The sequence below is a fragment of the Oncorhynchus mykiss genome, chromosome 18, assembly GCF_057628025.1.
Source record: "Oncorhynchus mykiss isolate SJ-2025 chromosome 18, ASM5762802v1, whole genome shotgun sequence".
In the NCBI taxonomy this organism is placed as follows: Eukaryota; Metazoa; Chordata; class Actinopteri; order Salmoniformes; family Salmonidae; genus Oncorhynchus; species Oncorhynchus mykiss.
The window spans coordinates 16,488,463-16,502,353 of NC_143039.1; the positions used below are offsets into that span (position 1 = coordinate 16,488,463).

The 13,891-nt window shown below is 43.2% G+C and overlaps 1 protein-coding gene across 3 annotated transcripts; it reads right to left on the bottom strand.

The window, feature by feature from the left end:
• Positions 1–850: 850 nt before the first annotated feature.
• On the bottom strand, positions 851–13,891 carry LOC110527295 (splicing factor U2AF 35 kDa subunit). Of its 3 annotated transcripts, none has more exons than XM_090207393.1 (8): positions 13,749–13,891; positions 13,046–13,133; positions 8,793–8,859; positions 5,452–5,501; positions 3,530–3,628; positions 3,204–3,337; positions 2,237–2,329; positions 851–1,207 (listed from the first exon to the last, which is right to left on the bottom strand). In XM_090207393.1, the coding sequence occupies exons 1-8, from the start codon at positions 13,790–13,792 to the stop codon at positions 1,042–1,044; spliced, it is 741 nt and encodes a 246-aa protein (XP_090063519.1). In that variant the 5' UTR covers positions 13,793–13,891; the 3' UTR covers positions 851–1,041. The 3 variants fall into 3 exon arrangements, with proteins under 3 accessions (XP_090063519.1, XP_090063521.1, XP_090063520.1); XM_090207395.1 differs by lacking the exon at positions 8,793–8,859 and adding an exon at positions 9,970–10,036 and having other exon boundaries at positions 13,749–13,877; XM_090207394.1 differs by lacking the exons at positions 13,046–13,133; positions 13,749–13,891 and adding an exon at positions 9,970–10,036.

A 13,891-nucleotide genomic window follows, 5' to 3' on the forward strand; every position in this document is an offset into this window, starting at 1 on the left:
GTGACAGTAGCTTTACTCTACCTGTCAAACTCATTCCAGAGGGCCAAGTGTCTGCGGGTTTTCCCTCCTCTCTTGTACTTGATCAATTAAGTCACTAATTAGGAACACCCCTCACCTGGTTGTCTAGGTCTTAATTGAAAGGAAAACCCCAAAACCAACAGACAAACTCTGTCCAGCTGTGTAGTGCTAGGATAAAAACCAAAACATGCACCCAGATGGGGCCCCAGGACCGAGTTTGGGGAAACCCTGTGTAACAGTATAGCTTCCGTCCCTCTCCTCGCCCCAACCTGGGCTCGAACCAGGGACCCTCTGCACACATCAACCACAGTCACTCACGAAGCATCGTTACCCATCTCGCCACAAAAGCCGCGGCCCTTGCAGAGCAAGGGGAACAACAAGTTTGTGAGTGACTGTGGTTGATGTGTGCAGAGGGTCCCTGGTTCGAGCCCAGGTTGGGGCGAGGAGAGGGACAGAAGCTATACATCTAGGTCTCAGAGCGAGTGACATCACCGACTGAAACACTATTAGCGCGCACCACCGCTAACTAGCCAGCCATTTCACATCGGCCACACTTGCATACATTACATTCAAACGTGTGATAAATGCAGAAGGATTTCTTAAGCTCATTGCCTATACCAGGGCTCTCTAACACTGCTCCTGGAGCGCTACCATCCTCTGGGTTGATAAGCTGTTAGTTACAACTGGGGTTGGAGCGAAAACCTACAGGAGGGTATCGCTCCAGGAACATGGTTGGAGAGCCCTGGCCCGTGCAGTAAACCCTTTCACCCAGTCTTATCCCTGCTAGATTGTAACTCCAACACCAACCAATGAAAGAGGACACAGCAGAGAATCACTACAAAGTCTGTTTTATTGAGAAAGCAACGGAAGCTTGTATTTGTGTCTTTAAAAAAAGGGATAAAAGAAATGAAATTAACGAGGATTCCAACATGTTACACACATTTTTCATCACGGGAGAGAGAGGTAAGGAGGAGGGGGGGGACAAGGGGTTGGAAGAGGGGGATAATTAGGTCTTGGCTCATCTTAAAACCTTCCAGAACGTTCCCGGTCCCTGGACCTCCGTTTCTCGCGGTCTCGTCCGCCACCTCTTCCACCATCGCCACCACGGCCACGGTCTCGGGAGCGAGAACGCCTTTCCCGGGATCGCGAGCGAGAGCGGTGTCCTCCTCCTCCTCCTCCTCCTCCTTTGCTAGAAAGGGAGAAATAAAATGCTTGAACCACAGCACACAACTTAACCAGCCTAGAGAATACTCAAAAACCTCAACTAAAAATGAGGCTTTTACTTTAGTCAACTACACAAGTACCAGTGGTGGGAAAAGTACCAGTGGTGGGAAAAAGTACCAGTGGTGGGAAAAAGTACCAGTGGTGGGAAAAGTACCAGTGGTGGGAAAAAGTACCAGTGGTGGGAAAAGTACCAGTGGTGGGAAAAAGTACCAGTGGTGGGAAAAAGTACCAGTGGTGGGAAAAGTACCAGTGGTGGGAAAAAGTACCAGTGGTGGGAAAAGTACCAGTGGTGGGAAAAGTACCCAAATGTCATACTTGAGTTAAAGTACAATATACCTTAATAGAAAATGACTCAAGTAAAAGTGAAAGCCACACAGCAAAATCCTACTTGAGTAATAGTCTAAAAGTATTTGGTTTTAAATATAATTATCAAAAGTAAATAGCTAAAATATACATAAGTATCAAAAGTAAAAGTATAAATCATTTCAAATTCCTTATATTCAGCAAACCAGATGGCACAAATCTTATTATTAAATTTTTTTACATTTACAAATAGACAGGGGCACACTCCAACACTCGGACATCATTTACAAACAAAGCATTTGTGTTTAGTGAGTCCGCCAGATCAGACGCAGTAGGAATGACCAGGGATGTTCTCTTTGCGTGATTTAGACCATTTTCCCGTCCTGTTAAGCATTAAAAACGGAACGAGTACCTTTCGGTGTCAAGGAAAATATCACGAGGAAATAGTACATCATTTTCTTTATGAATGTGGTAGAGTAAAAGTTAAAGCAATCAAATACACAAATAGTAAAGTACAGATACCCCACAAAAACTACTTCAGTAGTACTTTAAAGTATTTTTTTACTGAAGTACTTTACACCACTGCCAAGTACAGTATTGGATGCTTCACCATTCAATCCCATGAAACAGTTGACCGTGACGCAGAACAAGGTCTTCCTGGAATACAAACATTCCTTAGAATGCATCCTACCCTTTTCTGCGGCGTCCATACAGGTCCCGACGAAGTTCCCTGGAGATGGGCTTCAGGTGCATGAAGTTGCAGAAGCCTCCTCTGGTGCACTCTCTGTGGATGGTAGGCAAGCAGGGGGTTAATACTGTTACCGCGTGTGAGAAAAGCTTTTCCAATCTCCACCTGTATCCACTGACTATCACGTTTACCACCCTACACTCCAAAGCAGAGGCCTAGCTAGCTACATGTATCTCTCCTGCTGGAGTTAGCCAAACAGTTCAACTGTAGCCTTTAAGCAAACGATGGGTGTTCCAATGGAAAAACACTTGAGGCACCATCCCAAATGACACCCTATATAGTGCACTACTTTGACCAGGGCCCATAGGAAATAGGATGCCATTTCCCAACACAGCCTGAGTTAATATAGTTATATGCTGCAGGGAAACAAGACTACATTCTTCCTGTCGGATAAGAGGTGGCAACTTAAGCCAAGGGTGTATTCATGAGGAAGACAATGGAACAGGGAGGATTCTGAATTTGTCCAACAGAAACTCTAGTTTTCGGGTGTAAAACGTTTTCCGCTTGGTGTAAATGGTTTACGTTGAAAATAGTTTTAGGACTACTGATTATTTGGGGCGGCAGGGTAGCAGGGTAGCCTAGTGGTTAGAGCGTTGGACTAGTAACCGGAAGGTTGCAAGTTCAAACCCCCGAGCTGACAAGGTACAAATCTGTTGTTCTGCTCCTGAACAGGCAGTTAACCCACTGTTCCTAGGCCGTCATTGAAAATAAGAATTTGTTCTTAACTGACTTGCCTAGTTAAATAAAGGTAAAATAAAAATGTAAAAAATTAAAAATTACATGGTGGAACTGTAAAAATATGGTGGAATGCAGTGGTGAAACAAGGCGTCTGGTTATTGTTGCAGGTACACCGACTGTCACACACAGCAGTGTATAGAAACATTCATCAGAAAGAGAGATGGACACTGACCCCATCTCATACTGCCGACAGCAGGCTTCCCTGAAGTCAGTGACGGGGGAGAGCTCTGAGTGGACAGGCTGACCGTTGAACCAGCGGTTGTTCAGGTCCATCACCGCTTTCTCCGCATCCTCTTCCCGACGGAACTATACACACAGAGAGAGAGAAGAGGCCATGTTTTAGACAGATTTATGCTTCGATGAAGGTCGATGAACCCAAAGACGAGCTGCTATAAAAACAGGACTTTCTCCTGTTTCTCCAGACAGATTAAAGCAATCACACCGAAGATGGATGCAGGGAGAATTTAACATGGCTGACATGGGATCTCTGACCCTCACCTTCACATAGACGTTGCCGACCAGGTGGTCGCCAAGGTTGTCACACACGTTCATCTCCTCCACCTCTCCGTACTTCTCCTCCATCTCTGTGAAGACTTCCTGTAGGGGTTAGGGTCAGAAGATGGGGTTAGGGTCATGTGTGACAAAACAATCACTGATTGATAAGTAAAGCAGCACCATGGAGACCCACTTTAAAAGATCCACTAAGAACTACACTGAACAAAAATATAGAAATACAATATGCAAACAATTTCAAAGATTTTACTGAGTTACAGTTCACATAAGGAAATCAGTCATTGAAATAAATTCATTAGGCCCTAATCTATGGATTTCACATGACTGGGAATACAGATATGCATCTGTTGGTCACAGATACCTTAAAAAAAAAAAAGGTAGGGTGTGGATTAGAAAACCAGTCAGTATCTGGTGTGACCACCATTTGCCTCATGCAGCGCAACACATCTCCTTCGCATAGAGTTGATCACGCTGTTGATTATGGCCTGAGGAATGTTGATCCACTCCTCGTCAATGGCTGTGCAAAGTTAGTGGATATTGGCGGGAACTGGAACACGCTGTCGTACACGTCAGTCCAGAGCATCCCAAACATGCTGAACGGGTGACATGTCTGGTGAGTATGCAAACCATGGAAGAACTGGGACACTGTCAGCTTCCAGGAATTGTGTACAGCTTCTTGTGACATTGGGAATGTGCATTATGCTGAAACACGAGGTGATGGCGGTGGATGAATGGCACGACAATGGGCCTCAGGATCTTATCACGTATCGCTGTGTATTCAAATTGCCATGGATAAAATGCAATTGTGTTAGTAGTCCGTAGCTTATGTCTGCCCATACCATAGGGAACTCTTTTCACAACGCTGACATCAGCAAACCGCTCGCCCACACGACCTCATACACGTGGTCTGCGATTGGAAGTACTGCCAAATTCTCTAAAACGATATTAGTGGTGGCTAATGAGAGATATTAACATTCAATTATATGGCAACAGCTCTGGTGGACATCTTCTGTAGTCAGCATGCCAACTGCACACTCCCTCAACTTGAGACATCTGTGGCATTGTGTTGAGTGACAAAACTGCACATTTTAGAGTGGCCTTTTGTCACCAGCACAAGGTGCTCCTGTGTAATGATCATGCTGTTTAATCAGCTTCTTGATATGCCACACCTGTCAGGTGGATGGATTATCTTGGCAAATGAGAAATGCTCACTAACGGGGATGTAAACGAAATGATCCACAAATTTCTCTACAATTTGTGTGTGTGGTTCACTCCTGGGATTTTTTTTATTTCAGCTCATGAAACCAACACTTTATTTAGAGATCCAATTAATAACTAGATCCTTTTATCATTAGACTTTATCTAGAGACCCACTAGTCTAGACTCTTTTCTTTAAATGCGTTCTAAGCTGCAGCAGTAAACAACAGTCTGCTCTTGGAAACGACACCAACATGAGTCTATTAATACTCTAGGACAGGTCATCACCGCAGGTCAAACCAATGACATAACGCACTGACAGGCCCTGTTTGAGAGCATCAAAACCATGGTGTATTAAGGGTAAATTGTGACCGAGTAATCTACAAATATTATTGAGTAGTTATTTATGATACAAGGCGATTTGTACGTCAGTTACGCCTCGACCTTCAAAGTCAGCTGCAATGTGGAACCCATGGTTTCTACAAGGCTGACAAGACTCACTGAGGGTCTTCTCCATTACCCAACTACATATCCTCTACTGTACAAATACTGCCCCTTTCACATCAGTGAACAGGGACAATATTGGCACAGCAGTATTGATCCTGTTGTGAAAAGTAAATGGGAGAGAGGAGGTTGATACGGTGCGCAACAGGCAGGTTTGGCAGAGATGAGGTGAAACACCACAAGTATCTCGTGCCGAGGTCACTCACCTCAAAGAACTCGTCATAGTGCTCTTGCATTTCCACATCGCTGACGGCACCTAAAACCATGAACAAATAACCAGTCAGAAAGCAGCTAGGCGGAGGAGGCAGAGTCACTAAGCATCTGCATCAGTGCAATTTCACATCCAACGACTTACGAGAATATATAGACAACATACCAAGCTGAACCATGAAACTAACATACAAGTTAACTTTGTGTACGTTTCACACATGTCCTATAGCCACCATTTTAACTCCCTGTTAATTCACCCCCCTTGGAAATCCCCAGATAAACATTACAATGGTGCAACAGCTTAGTAAATCAGGCCAGTGATCTATTAGATTTGTATCAATTAAGCCAAGTTCGTGTATACATTAAGATGACACCACTTTGGAACAACAACCTTAATGACAGTGTCTCAGCACCAGCCAGCTCCATTGACGGCGTTTGAGAACACTGGCAGTGGTGCTGGCTGGTGCTGAAAATGAGTCCCAACGAAGCTAGTATGAGCAAGAAATGCATGCAAACTAGTCAATTTTAGAAGTTGAAAGTCTAGAAATATACAGAAACATTCACTGCATTTCAGGAGTATTTTACCCACAACGTTCAACCTGAAGGACAGGACAGACGGCTCCTCATTTCTCCCTTGCCTGTGGTCTTGGCATTTAACTGAATGACCCCCATGCAAGAGGCAATATAATGCAAGCATGATACATTTACTTATACTAAATCTACATAAGAACCTAGGCAAATATATAGCTGATATCTTGCCAGTCAGAGGGGGTCTGTGGGAATGTTATGCTTTTCAGAGCTATTGATGAAGTGACATGTCTGGCCTTCTCCATGACACAAACACTACTTCATCCTTTATATTTCGCATAAGCAACAGCATTATTGTGTGCCATGGGGAAAGCTATCTACACTGAGCCCATCACACCAGGCTCACATCAGTGATGCCTCCAGGGATGACAGTGTACATGTTTGGATTCAGCTAATATGAATATAATAGCATCTGGGTGTTGTCTGGGCACATTGAATTCAGGCCCAGGCTACTAAAAACAAACTAAATGTTTCCCAGGAAAAAAAATCTAAGGTATTGCTACTGTTTCCTGGCAAATGGGGGTGTTGTTTCAGTGTAGGTAGGTGTACACCAGATAACAGTATAATAGAATGGAGGTGTTGTTGTAGTGTAGGTAGGTAGGTGTACACCAGATAACAGTATAATAGAATGGAGGTGTTGTTGTAGTGTAGGTAGGTAGGTGTACACCAGATAACAGTATAGTGTAATGGAGGTGTTGTTGTAGTGTAGGTAGATATACACCAGATAACAGTATAATAGAATGGAGGTGTTGTTGTAGTGTAGGTAGGTAGGTGTACACCAGATAACAGTATAGTGTAATGGAGGTGTTGTTGTAGTGTAGGTAGGTAGGTGTACACCAGATAACAGTATAATAGAATGGAGGTGTTGTTGTAGTGTAGGTAGGTAGGTGTACACCAGATAACAGTATAATAGAATGGAGGTGTTGTTGTAGTGTAGGTAGGTAGGTGTACACCAGATAACAGTATAGTGTAATGGAGGTGTTGTTGTAGTGTAGGTAGGTAGGTGTACACCAGATAACAGTATAATAGAATGGAGGTGTTGTTGTAGTGTAGGTAGGTAGGTGTAGACCAGATAACAGTATAATAGAATGGAGGTGTTGTTGTAGTGTAGGTAGGTAGGTGTACACCAGATAACAGTATAGTGTAATGGAGGTGTTGTTGTAGTGTAGGTAGGTAGGTGTACACCAGATAACAGTATAATATAATGGAGGTGTTGTTGTAGTGTAGGTAGGTAGGTGTACACCAGATAACAGTATAGTGTAATGGAGGTGTTGTTGTAGTGTAGGTAGGTAGGTGTAGACCAGATAACAGTATAATATAGAGGTGTTGTTGTAGTGTAGGTAGGTGTAGACCAGATAACAGTATAATATAATGGAGGTGTTGTTGTAGTGTAGGTAGGTGTACACCAGATAACAGTATAATATAATGGAGGTGTTGTTGTAGTGTAGGTAGGTGTACACCAGATAACAGTATAATATAATGGAGGTGTTGTTGTAGTGTAGGTAGGTGTAGACCAGATAACAGTATAATATAGAGGTGTTGTTGTAGTGTAGGTAGGTGTAGACCAGATAACAGTATAGTATAATGGAGGTGTTGTTGTAGTGTAGGTAGGTGTAGACCAGATAACTGTATATAATAGAGGCGTTGTTGTAGTGTAGGTAGGTAGGTGTAGACCAGATAACAGTATAGTATAATGGAGGTGTTGTAGTGTAGTTAGATATACACCAGATAACAGTATAATATAATGGAGGTGTTGTTGTAGTGTAGGTAGGTGTAGACCAGATAACTGTATAATATAGAGGTGTTGTTGTAGTGTAGGTAGGTGTACACCAGATAACAGTATAATATAATGGAGGTGTTGTTGTAGTGTAGGTAGGTGTACACCAGATAACAGTATAGTATAATGGAGGTGTTGTTGTAGTGTAGGTAGGTGTAGACCAGATAACAGTATAGTATAATGGAGGTGTTGTTGTAGTGTAGGTAGGTAGGTGTAGACCAGATAACAGTATAATATAGAGGTGTTGTTGTAGTGTAGGTAGGTGTAGACCAGATAACAGTATAGTATAATGGAGGTGTTGTTGTAGTGTAGGTAGGTGTACACCAGATAACAGTATAATATAATGGAGGTGTTGTTGTAGTGTAGGTAGGTGTACACCAGATAACAGTATAGTATAATGGAGGTGTTGTAGTGTAGTTAGATATACACCAGATAACAGTATAATATAATGGAGGTGTTGTTGTAGTGTAGGTAGGTGTAGACCAGATAACTGTATATAATAGAGGCGTTGTTGTAGTGTAGGTAGGTAGGTGTAGACCAGATAACAGTATAGTATAATGGAGGTGTTGTAGTGTAGTTAGATATACACCAGATAACAGTATAATATAATGGAGGTGTTGTTGTAGTGTAGGTAGGTGTAGACCAGATAACTGTATAATATAGAGGTGTTGTTGTAGTGTAGGTAGGTGTACACCAGATAACAGTATAATATAATGGAGGTGTTGTTGTAGTGTAGGTAGGTGTACACCAGATAACAGTATAGTATAATGGAGGTGTTGTAGTGTAGTTAGATATACACCAGATAACAGTATAATATAATGGAGGTGTTGTTGTAGTGTAGGTAGGTGTAGACCAGATAACTGTATATAATAGAGGTGTTGTTGCAGTGTAGGTAGGTAGATATTATAGGTATCTGGTGTATATAATGAGCAGTCCATGCCGCAGGGCCTTGCAAATGTAGGGGGAACTTACAGCGTATACCATCGGCAGACTGGGCAGTGTTTTGAGGGTTACGGTAAATGTTCAACAGGGCAATGGTCTGAAATACAAAACGTACATTTTTGTGATACATGTCAAGCAGAAATGGGGTTTTGGGGGAAGAAAGTTAAATTAGAAAAAGTATCATGCTCCTTACAACAGGCCCTGAAGAGAACACACTGGGTCAGCTAATACTTCCTCAATGGACACATTTGAAGCCATAACTAACTTCATTAGTCCCCTCTATGGAACTCTGCTCTGGACCATAGAGTGCATGGTGTGATCTGAAATGCTGAAAGAGAAGGTAACGGTGTGTTTCCAGACCACAGACGTCTCTGCCAGGGCTTCACAGGAGGCTGCAATCACAAGGAACTCAGAACGAATCAAAGTAATGCCAGTTAAAAAGAGACATTACTGAAGTGTTACTGGAGAAGTAGCAAGGACTCTGGTATATTCATGTGTTGGTTGATCATTCAATCCAACACATTTTCCCAAAGAAAATAGCTGTTTGTGAATAGGCCACAGTACAAAAGTCATCTAAGTAAGCACATGTGAAGCCATCTCTGGGCTATGGAGGGAGGGAGGTGTTTGGCTAGTTCTGAGGTCCTTGTGTGGAAAGTCAGTCATCAGAAGAGAACAGAACCGTGGCCCAGACAGAGTCTCCTGTGAGAGTCCACAGCCATACCTACCTGTGTGAGAGGAGAGGCGTCAGCTCTGGTAAGACAGGGCTCAACACTGGGTACTGCTCACACAGTGGATGGTTGCAACTAGGTCTACCCATTTATAGTGCTCAAGGTAGTTTGGGACTTAAATTGGTCAACATAGCCTATAGCAGAACGGAATATGTTTTTGTTTTGAGTGGCTGAGAGATTGTGTATAAGAGGGCAAAGACTGAGGCAGAGGAAACAGAAATATTTGACTATACAAAGCAGAGATTGAGGAGCAGCCTGTTTATTTATCTGATAGTAATGGTTTGCCATTCGGGGTGGGGACTGGGAGGAGCAGTTACAGTAGCTGAAGTGTGAGAGAGGTACTGTAATGTTGGGTTCCCTGCTAACAGAGGTGAGGCAGTCCCTCACAGCTCGGCTGCTACGTGACCTACATATGGGGAGCAGGAGGGGGGAAAGGAGGGATTTCTGAACCCCTGAGGCTAACAGATCTTTGGACTTACAGCGAGAGGCGTCGGCCGTCTGTGCACTGTTTTGGGGGTTACGGTAGATGTTTTGAATCAAGATGGTCTGCCGGGATGACAAGAATACAAGAGATAAATAATTAAATTTGTGTAAATTCCAAATGAGTCTAGGTCCCTGATTACTGACGTAGATACGCTATTGTGTTTACTGACTTAGGAGTCGAATCTCTCCTTAGAATCTATGGGCTGTATTTCAGAGAAGTTGGGGTAGAGGACAGAATGTGAACGGAGCGAGCTCAATTTGACTGGAGAATGCAGCGAGTTTCCAAAGGCTGGAGCGTCAGCCTTCTTGCCCGATTCCAATAGCGCTCACTTCCCGAGCATGCCCAGCCCAGCATGCATTTGTAGTCTACCTGTGTGCTGCTATAGCCCCTTGCTTTAGCTACTGCCATCAAGTATGCTACTTATTTCCATAAAAAAAAAAGGTTTTTAAATAATAATCAAGGTGACTTACAAAGACCAAGAGAGACTGCGGTGATGTAGTGTCCACAACTAAAGAATCATTTTGGCGGCTTCCCAGGTCTAAGGCACTGCATCGCAGTGATGTGGAGTCACTACAGCCTGGGGTTCGATCTCAGGCTGTGTCACAATCGGCCGTATCTGGGAGTCCCATATGGTGGCGTAACAATTGGCCCAGCGTCATCTGGGTTAGGGGAGGGTTTGGCCGGGGGGGCTTTACTTGGCTCATCGTGCTCGTGACTTGTGGCAGGCCAGGCGCCTGCAGGCCGACTTCGGGCATCAGTAGAACGGGGTTTCCTCCAACAAATTGGTGCGTCTGGCTTCCGTATTAAGCGAGCGGGTGTGAAAAAGCACGGCTTGGCGGGTCATGTTTCGGAGGACGCACGACACGACCTTCACCTCTCCTGAGCTCGTTGGGGAGTGGCAGTGACGAGACAAAATAGTGAACACGAAATCAGGGACAAAAAGGGGGTAAAAAAATGACACCAAAAAAATTATCATTTTGGAATCTGAAAGAAATCCCGAAAGCATGATGGGGAACTTACTACGTGTACATGCTAACAGAAAGGAACGAGGTGGGCAGCTAGCTAAGAGTGTTATTGTAGCAAAGTATTTATAAACTAAGTTTGGTAAATTTTGGTTCTATTATCTATACAATATGCCATAATTGATTTTGGCTCAATAGGTCTGGCATATTACCTCTTTCAAGCTTTCAATTATTATAGGATTATTTGTTAAATTGTGATTTAAACGAATGGAGCGGCTGTTTTTTTTTCCTTCTGTGTCTGCAGAGCGGTTTTTTAGCGGAGCAATTGGAAAGGACATGGATCGCCGCGCAAGCACCACTCCATGAGCGGGATTTCTGACCGGCTCAACTCCGCCCACATGCTCTGGTAGAGGAGGATCATCCAATCAGTCTACTGATAGAAAGCTTTGTTTTGTTTCTCATGGTTCGGCATAGGGCCAAGCACAACTATCTTGAGTTGGGAGACCTAGGGTTGGGTCAGATTGAGTCTTTCGATATGATGTGGCTGAGCTGTTTAATGAAGCACAAGGACAGGGGAATTGAGCTGCCACCGTGTCTACCAAAGAGCCAGACAAGCCGTCTATATGAGGGGAGCAGGTTGGCCGCATGTCCATGTGAGCATAGTCAAAAGACCCAGGCTGGAGGAAAATATATACCATTCAGGATAACACTACTTCCTTTCATCAAGGTTGTGCCATCTGCCATTGCATCATGCATACCATAATCAGCAGTAGCCTACCAGTGGCTAGGGTGACCACATATCCCGGATTGTGCAGGACACTCCCACATTTAAATTCAATTAAAACATCACTAATTTACAAAAAAGTTAGATGTCTGTATTTAAGTCAGATTTCCTATTTGTTTGATGAGAATTGACATTCTTAACCGTCTCTTTTGTAGTCATGTTGCACTTTTGACAAGATATATTATAAGGCAGTGGTACTGGTAACGTTGAACACTTCTCCAATCGTTGAGGATCTCTGATATTCTGCACAGCGCAAGACGAGACTAAGGCCAATGTCATATTGTCAACCAAAATCACATGTCAAATCCTTTCGGGATTTGCTGCTGACAGTGAGTAAACTACTTACAAAAAGTGTGCTTCTGATGAATAGCTACAAGAGTAAATATTAGACTGACAGAAGGTAATTTTGTCACACTTGTAAGGCACTCCATACTCAGTTGCTCATTCAACGTAATTGCTGCTACTTCACTCAATCCCGTTTTAAGTCTTCCTTCCTAACTGTATTAAATTCTCTGACAAACCAGAAATGGTTCCTTGGCCAAATATTCCCTGATTTTCATAACAGCCACACATGTGGTCTCTTTTGCATCACCAAATTTTGTGCGAGCCCGGAAAAAGAGTAGGCTTCATGCGCTTCGATTACCCTGGTGCAGCTGCAAAAAAAAATGTATTCACGTTCGTGGGACAGTATAGCCTACGTCTCGCAAAATCATCCTGTTGTCCCGCATGTGGGTATTTTAAAAATGTGGTCACCCTACCAACAGCAGTTGCTTCTCTTCTGATGATAAATATTGACTGAGAAGCAATGACATGCTGCCAAGCCTATCCTCATCAATCATAATGCAGGTTCTCTGAAAGGCAACAGAACACAATGTTATATACACACACTTCTGTAGGTAAGCCAATCGTTGAATCTGAAATGCAAACGTGCACAGGGTTAGTGGAAACAGATCGGCAAACATTTAGGTCTACTTTACATCTGCTCAGCAACCTGTTCTTCCACATGATGCTATTGCAGTATGTACCTAGGCCCATTGGAACATGGAAGCAACATTGCACACGTGAATGGAATTAGGGCTAATTGACAACACTGCATGTTTCAGTACTTCATGAATGATTATTTGATCCTACACAAGGTTAAGTCCAATCTCCACACAAACAAGTAAACAATCAAATGTGAGTATAATCAGTAACGCGAGCTAGCTAACAAAGAAACCTAAGGAAGTCCTGATACATTCTAGTGGGCAATATCACAAGCATCGGGCAATTGCTTGCCATAAACCCCTAGCTAGCTAATCATATTCAAGACACAGAAGTACGCTTACCTGGCTGAAAGTTGGCTTGTTGTGCAACCTAGAGCAGCGGTCCCCATGTCTGCACGCTCCAATTTTAAAGTAGAATGAACAATTGACCCTTGAACATGGACAAGAAAGTAAACAAATTAGATGTTGATAAATGGCTAGGTTAGTGTTCGCTTTGTATAGGTATGTTGCTGCATCTAGCTAGCTACAATGGAAAACAAAAACATGATTCGGTGTATACTTGTGCAGTAGCCAACCTAGCCACTGGAGTCGTCTCGAGACAATGCTAAAGAGTTAGCTAGCTACAGTAGCACGCTAGTTAGCTGCAGATTAGCTTAGCAAACCAAACTTTGAGGTTATACTAAATAGCAAACCATTTAGCTACTGACTCGTAAAACATTTGATACTAAATTGATCTAGAAAATAAAGACTGATTTAGCTTAGTCTGGCCGATTTGGAGGGATACTGACGCGACGCAGCACATGCCGCATTTTCAAACCAAGCCGCCGCCTCCTCCATTCAAGCAAGTTAACTAGCCTTCTACAGTATAGTCAGGAAGCTACGTTAGCTAGCCACACAGGTCTGAATGAAAAGCAACGGGTGCAGTAGCAGTCGTATTTGTAAGTAACCCGGTAGCTTTTTGGGTTAAAACGTGCACGTTCTACAGAATAGCCATGTTATTAGCATTATTATTTCAGCAGTTTCACAAAAAGACGAAATAACCTACTTGTCTTTCTCTGTTCCGAAAATGGAGGCCAGGTACTCCGCCATCTTCGGTTTGTCAACTAAATGGTGCTCTACGTCATGTATTCGACACTTGCCGCTTTTTTGACAGAGGCAAAAGCTGTGCTCTTCGTCATTGTCGTTTGC

Coding starts and splice junctions, on each gene's coding strand:
- LOC110527295 (XM_090207393.1), bottom strand. CDS start 13,792: ATGGCGGAGTACCTGGCCTCCATTTTCGGAACAGAGAAAGACAA. Junction 5,502..8,792: donor GTCTGCCGATGGTATACGCT/GTAAGTTCCCCC, acceptor TCATGGTTTTAG/GTGCCGTCAGCGATGTGGAA. Junction 3,629..5,451: donor ACTATGACGAGTTCTTTGAG/GTGAGTGACCTC, acceptor TAACCCCTACAG/GAAGTCTTCACAGAGATGGA.